The 11,971-nt window shown below is 52.9% G+C and overlaps 1 protein-coding gene across 1 annotated transcript; it reads left to right on the top strand.

Annotated features, from left to right (window-relative positions):
• The first annotated feature begins 24 nt into the window (after positions 1-24).
• Positions 25-8,047, top strand: map3k9 (mitogen-activated protein kinase kinase kinase 9). Its single transcript, XM_053844481.1, has 10 exons — positions 25-929; positions 1,888-2,295; positions 3,795-3,975; positions 4,106-4,254; positions 4,322-4,497; positions 5,333-5,573; positions 5,631-5,753; positions 5,810-5,963; positions 6,029-6,597; positions 6,892-8,047. The coding sequence occupies exons 1-10, from the start codon at positions 581-583 to the stop codon at positions 7,278-7,280; spliced, it is 2,739 nt and encodes a 912-aa protein (XP_053700456.1). The 5' UTR covers positions 25-580; the 3' UTR covers positions 7,281-8,047.
• Positions 8,048-11,971: the final 3,924 nt, after the last annotated feature.

Below are 11,971 nucleotides of genomic sequence, written 5' to 3' on the forward strand. Positions count from 1 at the left end.
GAAACTATTTAAGTTTATGTTTTGAAGGTTTTGTTTCGAGAAATGTGCATAATATCGTGGGATTGTTTTGCAAAAATGAAATGAAATTCCACACTGCGTTGACATGTCACACAAGGGTCAAACTATTTCAGAACGATTATTATGCTGAACAAACACTGGTAGCTTAGTGTTTACGGGAGTAAATGCGTCGTGTGTTTCGTTTCTTGTTTGTCAGTTTCTCGACGTACGTGTTGTTATTGACGCTGACGTCTCAGACGCTCGCTGGCGCCGCTGTGATGACGTGTGCAGGGGCGGGACACTTCTCTTCGGACGTGTGGCTGAGCCAATGGGAGACGAGAGAGGAAGTGCGCCGCGGCTGAATTGGCCTGAAGAATGGCTCGTGCGCCTCCAGGACGGCGGCTGTTCGGACCCCGTCGCTGACGAACCTCGGAATGTGAGTTCGGTGGCTGCAGCTCGAGTCCGCAAACCGAGCGATGCGTGAGGAGCCCCCGGGGCGGGACTAGCAGCGCCTGAGCTCGGGCTGAGAGCAGCCGCGGCCGCGGCAGGTGGATGCGCGCGGTCGCCTCTATGGATCGAACCCATGGATGTGTTCAAACCCGCCTCGGACAGCAGCGCGAGCCCCCACGTGTGCGACTCCTCGGCGGAGACAGGCGTGTTCCGGTGGCCCAGCTCGCCTCGAGAGGCGGCGGCGGGCGGCTCGTGGACGGCCGTGTTCGACTATGAGGCGGCGGCCGAGGACGAGCTGAGCCTCCGCAGGGGCGACCTGGTGGCGGTTCTGTCCCAGGACTCGCTGGTGTCCGGGGACGAAGGCTGGTGGACGGGCATGGTGGCGGAGCGGCTCGGCGTCTTCCCCAGCAACTACGTGAGCAGAGGCCGCCGCATCCCGGAGGAGGCTTCGGAGCAGCGCGTCCCGCTCCCGGCTCTGCACCGTGAGTCTCCCGGCTGTGGCCTGCAAGGTTGCGGGGTGGGGTCCAGTTAGTGGAAGTGCTGAGTCATTCAGCAGTGATGGACCGCAGCGGTTCCGGAGCAGCTTCGGGTCCATCACTGCATCCTCTTCGTCACCGGCACCGGACCCTCCGCTGTTACGGCTCCGCCCTGACGGACCTCTGCGGAAGCAGGGTCTCCGTGCCGGAAGGTGGAAGCGGAACCAGAGCCCGGTTTGATGTGCTTCACTCTGATCTGCTCACTGAAACACAGCGAGGTCAGGGGACACCTTCTGGCTTTCACCGTGTGGGTAGCGCAGCTGCTGTTCCGTGTGTCACATCAAGGCAGGCTGTCATAGAACCAGTTCATTACATCGCATTTCAGGTTTGTTTCTGATGTACTCACTCATACCTCTGGACTTCCATGCTCCAGAGACGACCACTGTCCAGGATCAGATGAATCTGAAATACCTGATCGACATGTTAGGAGAAGAAACACCAAACAACAAATGAGTGTTATTTTGCTGCCCAGCTGACTTTGACTCCTTCAGGGGGGCGTGGTCTGACAGAAGCCTTCTAAACAGAGCTGAGACACATTTCTACTGTGGCAAGAAGAAGCCCTGACGTCCGTGACGTAAACCTGACGTCCGGGAGCTTTTCAGCCTGCTCGCTGCAGCCGAAGGGTGTTTGGGCTGCTGCTTTGAAAATAGCCCTCCTGGTCTTGGATGGGGAGAGTGGTAGTTTGAGGGTGCTTTGCATCTTCTCCTGCTCCTCGGCCAGAGACGGCCGCTCCACTTCCACTCAGTCCCACCTAAAGCATCCACGCAGGTCAGTCTGCTTGACAGAGGCTGGGGAATGTGCCTCCTCCAGGAGCGGCAGCTGCTTGGTGTTGTTGCTCAGCTGACGTGCTTCTCTGATGCTGCCGCATGTTTCCCCTCTGACTCTTCCTCTCGCTCTCTCCCAGATATTGATTTCTCCGAGCTGACGCTGGAGGAAATCATCGGAGTCGGCGGTTTTGGGAAGGTGTACCGGGCCGTGTGGCGCGGCGCCGAGGTGGCGGTGAAGGCGGCGCGGCGCGACCCCGACGAGGATGCGGCGCAGACCCTGGAGAGCGTCCGGCAAGAGGCCAAGCTCTTCGCCATGCTGAGCCACCCCAACATCATGGCTCTGCTGGGGGTCTGTCTGCAGGAGCCCCACCTGTGTCTGGTGATGGAGTTCGCCCGCGGCGGACCCCTGAACCGGGCCCTGGCCGGGAAACGCATCCCGCCGCGAACCCTGGTGGACTGGGCTGTGCAGGTGGCCCGCGGCATGTTCTACCTCCACTGCCAGGCCGTCGTCCCCGTCATCCACCGAGACCTCAAGTCCAGCAACAGTAAGAGTGGCTTCTTCTTCTTTGTGTGAAACGCTGGGCCCAATATGCTTTAGTTGCTGTGAAAGGAAAAAGAAGTGAAGTGTATGAGGCACCGTCACCACGTGTTGGTGACCGCGCTGCTCAACAGTCAGGACTGAATGGTGCTCCTCTCACCTGAAAGTGGCTTCTTCTTCACATCGACAGACCACACAGCTGGTGAAGCATCTTCACATCTGCTGAGAAGGAACTTGCTGTGACCTTCCCCATTTGTCACACCAGTTCATGACCCTGTGTGGTGGCTGTGTGTGAGGAGTTCGGTGTAAATAAGAACTTTCTTTGAAGATGCTTTTATTGTGAAAAGACAGAAGGAAAATAAAGATTTCTATTATATAGAATGACAAAAATATTATGGAAACAAGGCTAATGAGTTTCAGTGATGAATGTGCAGTTTCACGAGGAGGAATGAAATATATAATAATGATACATGTGATGAAGCCAATATTATGGAGAGTATCATATTTTTTACCGTTGTTGTTGATGTGCATTTTTCAAGATGAGTGGCAGAAAAGAAAGAAAAAGCAGGCTTGAATAAAAGATAGAAATGACCAGATGAAATGAGTTGAACTGCTAAAATGGGCCAAACGAGTGCGTCACAAAAGACTTGAAGACAATAATATTAATTTAATACAGTGCCGGAAGCCGCGTCACTTCATTTCACCTGAGAACCCGACTCTCTTTGGAAGGACAGTGGAAACCTGCTTCTGCTGCATCAGGAGACAAATCGAGCTGGTGCTGTCAGAAAGTGAAGGTGCTGCGTGGCATCTCTGTCAAACAGCTGGCGTTGCACCCCTGGAACGCCCACATCCACAGCCTGTGAGCCAGGACTGGCTCAGCACTCCTCCTCCTATCAGACGCTCGGCAGAGCAACAGGTGACTGATCTCTGTCGTCTGATTGGCCAGGTCAGTCAGCTCTTCCCTGTCGAGGCTCCAGTCCACGACTGTTGTTCCCCGTGTGAAGGGCAGGAGGGTCGGCGCTGCTCCACCCCTGGTCTGGTCTTCACTCTGGTCAGATGTTGATCCACTCCAGGTGCCGGCTCCCTCCTGGCCTGCTGTGTGAGACAGGGCCGAGTCGGTTGGGTTCTTCTCGTGAGCCTCTTCCCTTCAGGGCCGCTCGCGACCTGGAGCGGGGTCTTGTCAGGGTGATAACAAGGATAATAACAGCCTCCTCCGTTAGCGCTGACCTCGACATGAACGGAGCAGAGCTGTCAGTCCTCTGCTCTCTTCCTGTCTCTCGTCTCATCCTCCCTTCTCTACTTGTCTCTCTTGTCTCTCCGCTCCACCCCCCGTGCTTCACTCGTCCTCATACATTTGCATGGACCTCCTTTCTGTTGCAACCCAACGGTCCCCACAAATCTCTTGCGTTGACCTTGACCCCGCCCCCTCCGCCCGACGAACCCTCCCCCGTCTCCCACCCATTTGTTTTTGTTTTGGTTGCCATCACCGTCCACTCCTGGTCCCAGTCCTGATCCTGGAGCGAGTAGAGATGGACGATCTCAGCAACAAGACCTTGAAGATCACAGATTTCGGACTGGCCCGGGAGTGGCACCGCACCACCAAGATGAGCGCGGCCGGCACCTACGCCTGGATGGCTCCCGAGGTCATCCGCTCCTCCACTTACTCCAAGGGTAGCGACATCTGGAGGTGGGCACAGGGGGGCGGGGGAGGTCACGTGAGCCGCTGGACTGGCTCCTGCAGCCGTCGCCGCCCAGACACCCACACTGAACACCAGAGGGCGCTCAGCATCTCTGTGAATCACCCTTCTGTCTGACAGCTACGGCGTCCTCTTGTGGGAGCTGCTGACCAGCCAAGTGCCGTTCCGGGGAATCGACGGTCTGGCGGTGGCGTACGGCGTGGCCATGAACAAGCTGTCGCTGCCCGTGCCCTCCACCTGCCCGGAGCCCTTTGCCCGTCTGATGGAGGGTGAGCCCACACCAGGCTCTCTGCCCCGCCTCGCATGAGCTGCTCTGACACCAGCTCTTCTCCACAGACTGCTGGAGTCAGGACCCTCACTCTCGGCCCAACTTCGCCGCCGTCCTGGATCAGCTGACCGCCATCGAGGAGTCGGGCTTCTTTGAGATGCCAGCCAAGTCCTTTCACTCTCTGCAGGACGACTGGAAGCTGGAGATCCAGGAGATGTTCGACCAGCTGAGGACCAAGGAGAAGGTGGGCTCCTTTTCTAGAGTGGAATGACTGAAGCCAAAGTTGAAAATGTTGAAAATGGGCTTCTAATTTCTGATATTTCTTCAGTAGCATCTCGGAAATGTGTCCAGACTGCTCCATAGTTCATGTCAACTGTTCAGAGACATGAGATACAGCAGACAGACGGCTCCATTGAAGCCCTAAATAAAGCTGGCAGAGCAGCCTGTCAGACACCAGCGGCTTCTACCAGAGACCTGAAACATTGAGTTGCTCATCTCTGCACTGCAGAGTTCACTGTTCTACTGAGACATCAACAGATCATGGTGTTGGAGACAAACTCCACTCCTGAGTTCCATCATCAAACGGTGTCAAGAGAGACTGTAGTGTCCAACACACGGAGGAGAAGGAACTTGGATTTATCCTGATCACTTTGTTGGTCCATATCAGCCGTCCCTACTGACCAGTCTGGTCTGTTTAATGTTGATACAAGTTAAGGACGTGGATCATGTGCAGCTCAACTAATGTAGTGATTTAGGTTTCACAACTGTTATGTCATTCATTTCTTGAACTGGCTGTTGGGGAGGAGCCTCCATGGACCGTGATGTTTGCTGATGATACAGTGACGAGTGGTGGAGGGAAAGTGGAGCTAAAAGGAAGGAAGACTGGTGGAAGACAGGCGTAGTAACGTGTGCGTGAGCTGTAGAGGGTGAGACAGGAGGGAGGGGGTGAAGGCAGCACAGCCGTGCCTTCTTTCCGCTCACAGCTGATGGCTGGATGGGCTGCAGCGTCTCCACCCTGTGAGGAGCGGTTTGAAGGTGACGGGGAGAGGGCTGACACCTTGTGACTGCCGTGGCTGCAGGAGCTGCGGTCCTGGGAGGAGCAGCTGACCCGGGCGGCGCTGCAGCAGAAGTGCCAGCAGGAGGCGCTGAGGAGGCGCGAGCAGGAGCTGGCTGAGAGGGAGATCCACATCCTGGAGCGAGAGCTCAACATCATCATCCACCAGCTCTACCAGGAGAAGCCTCACGTGGAGTCGCGGCAGGGCAGGTTCCGCCGGCACCGGCTCAAGCTCCGGGACGGGAACAGGATCAGCCTCCCGTCAGGTAGGAGGCGCTCAGCGCCCGCGCCGCTTCCCAGCCTCACCTCTCTGCCTCCTGCAGACTTCCAGCATAAGATCACGGTGCAGGCCTCGCCGTCACATGACCGCCGCCGCAGCCTGCTCAGCAGTGGCTCCAGCCCCCCCAGCAGCCCCCTCATGATCCCGCGCCTCAGAGCCATCCAGCGTAAGAGAGTCAAGGTCAAACTGTCCAGTTCCGGTCTGAGTCGTCTTCTGTCGCAGTCGCTCCAGGAGAGGGCAGCAGCGTGTGGGGCCCCTGTACCGACCTGCAGCCGGAGCCGGAGGAGGAGGAGGAGGGCGGCGGCCGCAGGGGATCCAGGAAGTCAGGCAGGTCCGGTGGGTCCGGAGCGCAGCGCGAGCACAGCGCCGACGCCTGGTGAGCTCCCACTCGCTCCTCAGATCTCCTGGGATCCGCTTTGAACTCGAGTGCCTCTCTGACAGTGTGAAGCCCAGCCAGGAGGGAAGCAGGCAGAGGTCCTGCAGCGCCCCCAACCTGCGGAGGTCCCCGCGACACAGCCCCGCCGTGCCGGGCGTGGCCAGCCTGCTGGAGACGGCTGAGCAGGAAGACCCTGCCCCGGGTGCCTCGCCCTCCCAGCTGGCGCTGCTGGGCTGCGGAGCGCTGCTGGCAGCCGTGGGTCTGGGCTGCGACCTGCTGACGCTGGGTCGGCTGCAGGGCGGCGCCAGGCCCAGGTGGGAGAGAGCCGCGGGCCACAGGCGCCTCTTCAGGCGGGAGGCTCCCGCCAAGCCCTGCTCGCCCTCGCAGCCCGCCGCCCCCCCCTACACGCTCCTGCCCTCCCCCTCATGCTTCCACCCGCTGCCCAACCCTCTGGTCAACACCCAGGTGGAGAGCTTCAAGAGGAACTCCCAGCAGTCGCTCACCCCCACACACGTGCCCGCTGTGCCCAGCGCCTCCAGGGGGCTGCGCCGCACGCCGTCCGATGGCGCCATCAAGAGGAGCTGCCTCCCCAGCCTGGAACCGCTGCCTGAAAGATCTGCCCTGGAGAACCCAGGTGAGGCTGAGTGGGACCTTCAGGGAGGAGAAACCGTGGACCTGGGTGGTGCAGCGTCGGTCCAGGCAGATTTGAGACACATTCATGAACATGTCCAGAGACAGGTGACGCCTGACGGAGGGAAGGGAGTGCGTCAGCTGTGGCACACCTCCTCAGGGTTGCTGCCGTCAAGCAAGGTCCACAGCACGGGTCTCCTGACGCCTCCAACCTTGACGTCCGTCTTCTGCTTTAGTTTCTGGTGAACTGACCCGCTTGCTTTTCTCAGCTGAAGCCATTGATGTGTTTGTGCGGCAGGAGGCTTCAGGGGCTCCGAGGTGCCTCGTCTCCCGGATCCCAACCTGGTGTTTCCTCCGACCCCCCGCCGCCGCTGCACCCCAGAGAGACCCAAGACCCTGGACTTTGTAGCGAGACCTCGACCGTTCGCCCGCTCCAGATGCGAGGTGTTCAGGGCCCGGGGAGCAGGACCGACCCTTGCTGATGGTGAGTCCCCGGCCCATACCTCCAGCACTGAGACTCCTCCCACCATGGAGTTTGGCAAAGAGCCAGCGGCGCCGCCCTGCTGGCCTCGCGAGGGCAGCAGTCTCCTGGACCAGCAGGACGAGGGACAGTGCCGCGACGGAACCATCCCTCTCTGCAGACCTGAACAAGTGAGCTGCTCCCAGCTAGCCGGGGCCGGGTCCTGAGCTACTGCTGCTGCATCCATGTCCTTCACGGTCTTCACACTGGTCTGGGATCATGGACAACGTCACTGTTTTTACTCTGAAACAAACCTGAGGGTGACCACGGAGCCTCAGACGTGACACACGCGGCTTCACAACACTTGACCCTCAGTCAAAGAGGTGTACTATTGTAAAGCGTCATGAATGTAAAGCATCAGGTCTTCCTCAGTGTGGAATCACCCTCCGCTCCAGTCTGTTCTCGGTGTTTCAGCGGAACATCACCTCACTATTTCTAGGTCACAACAGGACGACGTTTTGTACATGTATTTATTTACCAGAGAATATTGTTTGTTTTTTGTGTTTGCCTTCATCTCAGTTCATATGAGGACCCGTGAAACTTTCTCAGTCACGACACAATATGCAGCCGTCTGTTTTTTCACCTTCCTGTCCAACAAGTGAACGTCTGACGTCAGAGGTTGGACCCGCCACAGATGGATGTCCTGTCAATTGCCCGACCCATTTTCATCTCTGTGATGCACCAAACATCAAAGACCGAACACACGTCAGTGCACCTTTAGATAGCTCGTGACTGTTGCCACAATTTTGATCGACTTCAAGCGATCCGTTCATTTGAAGCGCACAAACCTGTGTTCGCTGTCTTTGTGGTCATGCTGAATGTAATAGCGCCTCCTGTCCAGGAGGAGTCACTGTTGCGCCGTTCTCTTCGCTTGTTTTCACTATTAAACAGACTTGAACTGGACGAACGTTGTACGGCTCTTGGTTTTTGATCATCATTGTGTAAGTTACTCAAAAAGAAACGCTGTGAAGATGTGGACAAAAAACAGCAGAGTTTACTCACGCGTCACGTGGTTACACGGAGCAGGTGGCGGGAAACTTATTCCGCACTTCAGCTCAATGACGTCTGTTCGACGGTCGCAATGTTGATGCACATTTCAGGTTATGGCTTGTTTGTTGTAACACCGCGGCAGCGAGTGGAGCTGAGTCTGGGCCCGTGTCCAGCGCCCGTCTGAGGGGACGGGAGGGGTCTGCTGACCTCGCTCCTCAGACCCGCTTCAGAGTCCGACTGTTTGACGTTCAAACCACCGTCTCAGGAGACTCCGCCCACTGGATCTGCCGCTCGGAAATATCCATCCAGATTTATGAGTCGGCTGCGAGTGTACAGGCTCGGATCCATCCTGAGAAGCAGCAGCCGCCCACTCAGGCTGACCTCCCGCTGTATGAGGCGATGAAGGCGGGGGAGGGGCCCGGAGGAGGAAACGCATGAAAAACACAACAATCCTCATCTCAATAAACACAAACGAGACCAGTCCTACAAAAACCTTAATTTCTTATGTTCAAAAACCTAAAAAAAAAAACCTTAAGTATAATAAACAATCATTTGGAAGAAAAAACATCTTTCCAGTGATGTAAAGAATTGCAAGAATGAAAATATATTTCCAGAAATGTCGAAATGTGCAAAAGAGCAATATAAATGTAATATAAAATCAATGAATTAATCAACAGTCAAATAAAAAAACAACTATACAAAAACGTGACAGTGAAACTGATTTTTCCAAATATATAAACAGGTATTCAGACCGAATTCATGACAGACAAATAAATAAATTAACAAAATATTGAGAAATGATTGAAATTAAATAAATAAATGGGAAAAATATACAGGTTTGGAAACTAATAGAAAATACAAATAATAATACTAATAATAATAATAATGAAGACTTAGGTAAATTGATAAAAAACGAGGAAAAATAATCTCCAGTCCAGTCAAAAAAATGTGTGACTTTTTTTCCCAGAAACTTTATCACAAATGCTGTTTTTATAAAAATCACAAGTTCGCAAAAAAAAAAAAAGTGAAAAAAAATGACACATAAAACACATACACGTGACAAATAAATTATAATTTGGAGAAAATGAAAGTTATTTCCAGAAATGTCAAAATGTGCAAAAGAGAAAAATATCAACTCAATGAATTTATCAATAAATTAAAAAAAAAATAATAATAAAATAAACGATAGTCAAAGTGATTTCATGACAGAAAATAAATAAATTAAACTCAAATAAGACAAAATATCAGGAAGTGAAGATATTGATGGGATAGATGGGAAAAATAGACAGGTGTGGAAACTAATTTAAAAAATGCAAAATAAAGACTTCTGTATATTATGAGGAAAAACAATTTCCAAAAAAATGTGTGAAAAAAAAATCCAGATATAACCTTTCCACAAATACTATCTTAAAAGGAAGCCCCTGAACCCAAAAAAAGATTTTTTATTTTTATGAACTTGCGGAAGTGGTATATTCCAGAAAAGAAATGAGCTGGGAAAAGAGCCAGTGAGAGCCCTACATGTTGCTCTGGTTGTCAAGCCAAGGAATAGAAACACGAGGAGCAGTGTGTCGTCGCTGTATTTGGTAGAATTGGCTTCATGACTGTGGGCATCTGCTGCCTGTCACCTGTCGGGGGGAGTGAGGGGGGGATTAAGAGCCACCTGCTCCTGGGACCACAGGATGGCACGGGAGTGAAAACCGATCCAGGCGAAGCCATTTTCTCCCCGGCACCGAGACACAAGCTCGGACTCTGAAGGCACGTCCCAGGAAGCGGGCGACTCACCTGGACCACTCATCATTGAGCGCCAGTCAAGCAGGAGCCAGCTGGTCTGGGTGAAAATGGAAACACCTTCAACGTTAGGGTCAGGGTTAGGGTTAGGGTTAGGGTTAGAGGGTTAGGGTTAGGAGTTAGGGTTAGAGTCAGGGTTAGGGTTAGGGTTAGGGTTAGGGTTAGAGTCAGGGTTAGGGTCAGGGTTAGTGTTAGGGTTAGGGTTAGGGTTAGGGTTAGGGTTAGGGTCAGGGTTAGTGTTAGGGTTAGGGTTAGGGTTAGAGTCAGGGTTAGAGTCAGGGTTAGGTCTGATCAGGTCAGACTCTCCACTTGTCCTCCTCTCACTTTCTTTATCTGCTGATCTGCACTGGAGCCAGGCTCCGGGATCAAAGGTCAACAACCTTTGATGTTCAGTGATGCCACTGAACTGGTCTGGACCTGCAGGAGACCAGGGCAGGTCCCAGTGTGACTGGAGGGAAGGCCGTCCCGTAGCATCCTGCTCATGTTAGTGGAGCCGTCTGTATCAGAGACTGCAGCATCCGAGGAGGAGAGTGGCAGGTTAGGGTTAGGGTTAGGGTTAGAGTCAGGGTTAGGGTTAGGTTTAGGGTTAGGGTTAGGGTTAGAGTCAGGGTTAGGGTCAGGGTTAGAGTCAGGGTTAGGGTTAGTGTTTGTGTGAGGGTTAGAGCTTCGGTTCCGGGGGTTCCGTTTATTGCACGGGCCTACTGGTCCCCGAGTATCTAGAAGAAGTTGGTTTTATTGTAGCAGGTGGGTGATGAGAGGAGAGAGCAGATGAAGTATATGGGGTGAGCAAGTCCAGGCAGCAGTGATGGAGTGGAGATGGCAGGGTGGAGATGAGATGTTGGTGGATTGGTTGCTGTCCCTGTGGGGTGGTGCTGAAAATAAACAGTTCTCAGAGGTTTTATTTCTCCTTGAGGCCCCCTGGTGTTCTTGATTGTAGTCGGTTGATCCACTTTGTTTCTTGATATTTCCTAGTTTTGGTGGTCCAGTTCTTGTTTCCCTCCAGGCCTGTGATAGTGAAGTCTGGAGTCTGGTGGCTGCGGAGGTGAGTGTAAAGGGTCGTGGTCAGTCCACCTTCCCTAGCTCTGTAGATGTGTTGTTTGAGTCTGGTGAGTATTGAGTTTTGGGTTTCTCCAATGTATATTTTGTGGCATGTTGAACAGGTTATTGCATATATCATGTTGGTGGAATGGATGTTGTATTGTTGTGAGATGGGTGCTGATTTGTTGGTGTGTCTGTTGTGGATAGTGGGTATGTGTTTGTATTTATTGTAGTGTGGTGTTTTGGTCGGAGGTTTGTTTTGTGTGAATTTGGATTTTATTAATAGTTTTTGTAGGTTGGGATTCTTTCTAAAAGCTAATAGTAGTCGGCAGTTTTCCAAGGTGTCATGTTGTGTTTGAGTATTGATGAAGTTGGTTCTTATTTGTTGTATTATGTTGGTGTTTGGGAGAGAAAAGGTCGATACAAAGGGGATTATGGAGGTAGGTCTGTTGTGGGTGGTTTGCTGAGGGTGAAGTGGTGAAACGGAGGTGGTGGTGGGGTCCCCGGGACCTACCTGGGAGCCAGAGGGCGTGGATGAGTGGGCGGGAGAGAGGGCCGCTAGTGTGTTGTTTTTGATGGTCCGAAGGTATCTCTTGCTGTATTGTCTGTGTGTTTGTAATGAGTGAAAAAGAGTTTTTATTGCAGTGTCCCTGTCTGATGTTTTTGAGCATATTCTGTGGAATCTTATTATTTGTGATTTGATGATGCCTTTGAAGGTGTGTTTTGGATGGTAGCTGGTTTTATGGAGGAGAGAGTGGGTGTCTGTTTGTTTGAAATAAACTTTAGTGAGGGGTTGTTTTGTGGGGTTATTATGGTTGTCAAAAAAAACAGTGGTGTCTAGGAAGTTGATGTGGTCCTGGGCGATAGTGTGTTTGATTTTAATGGATGGATGGTGGTTATTGAGGATGTCGATGAATTCGTGAAAGAGTGTTAGGCTATGGGTCCAGGCTCCTATGATGTCATCTAGATATCTGAAATAGAAAAGGGGTTGAAATGGGCATTTTTGTAAGGCACCTCTCTCCCACTCACTCATGTAGATGTT

Source organism: Synchiropus splendidus, chromosome 16 (genome assembly GCF_027744825.2).
Source record: "Synchiropus splendidus isolate RoL2022-P1 chromosome 16, RoL_Sspl_1.0, whole genome shotgun sequence".
In the NCBI taxonomy this organism is placed as follows: domain Eukaryota; kingdom Metazoa; phylum Chordata; class Actinopteri; order Syngnathiformes; family Callionymidae; genus Synchiropus; species Synchiropus splendidus.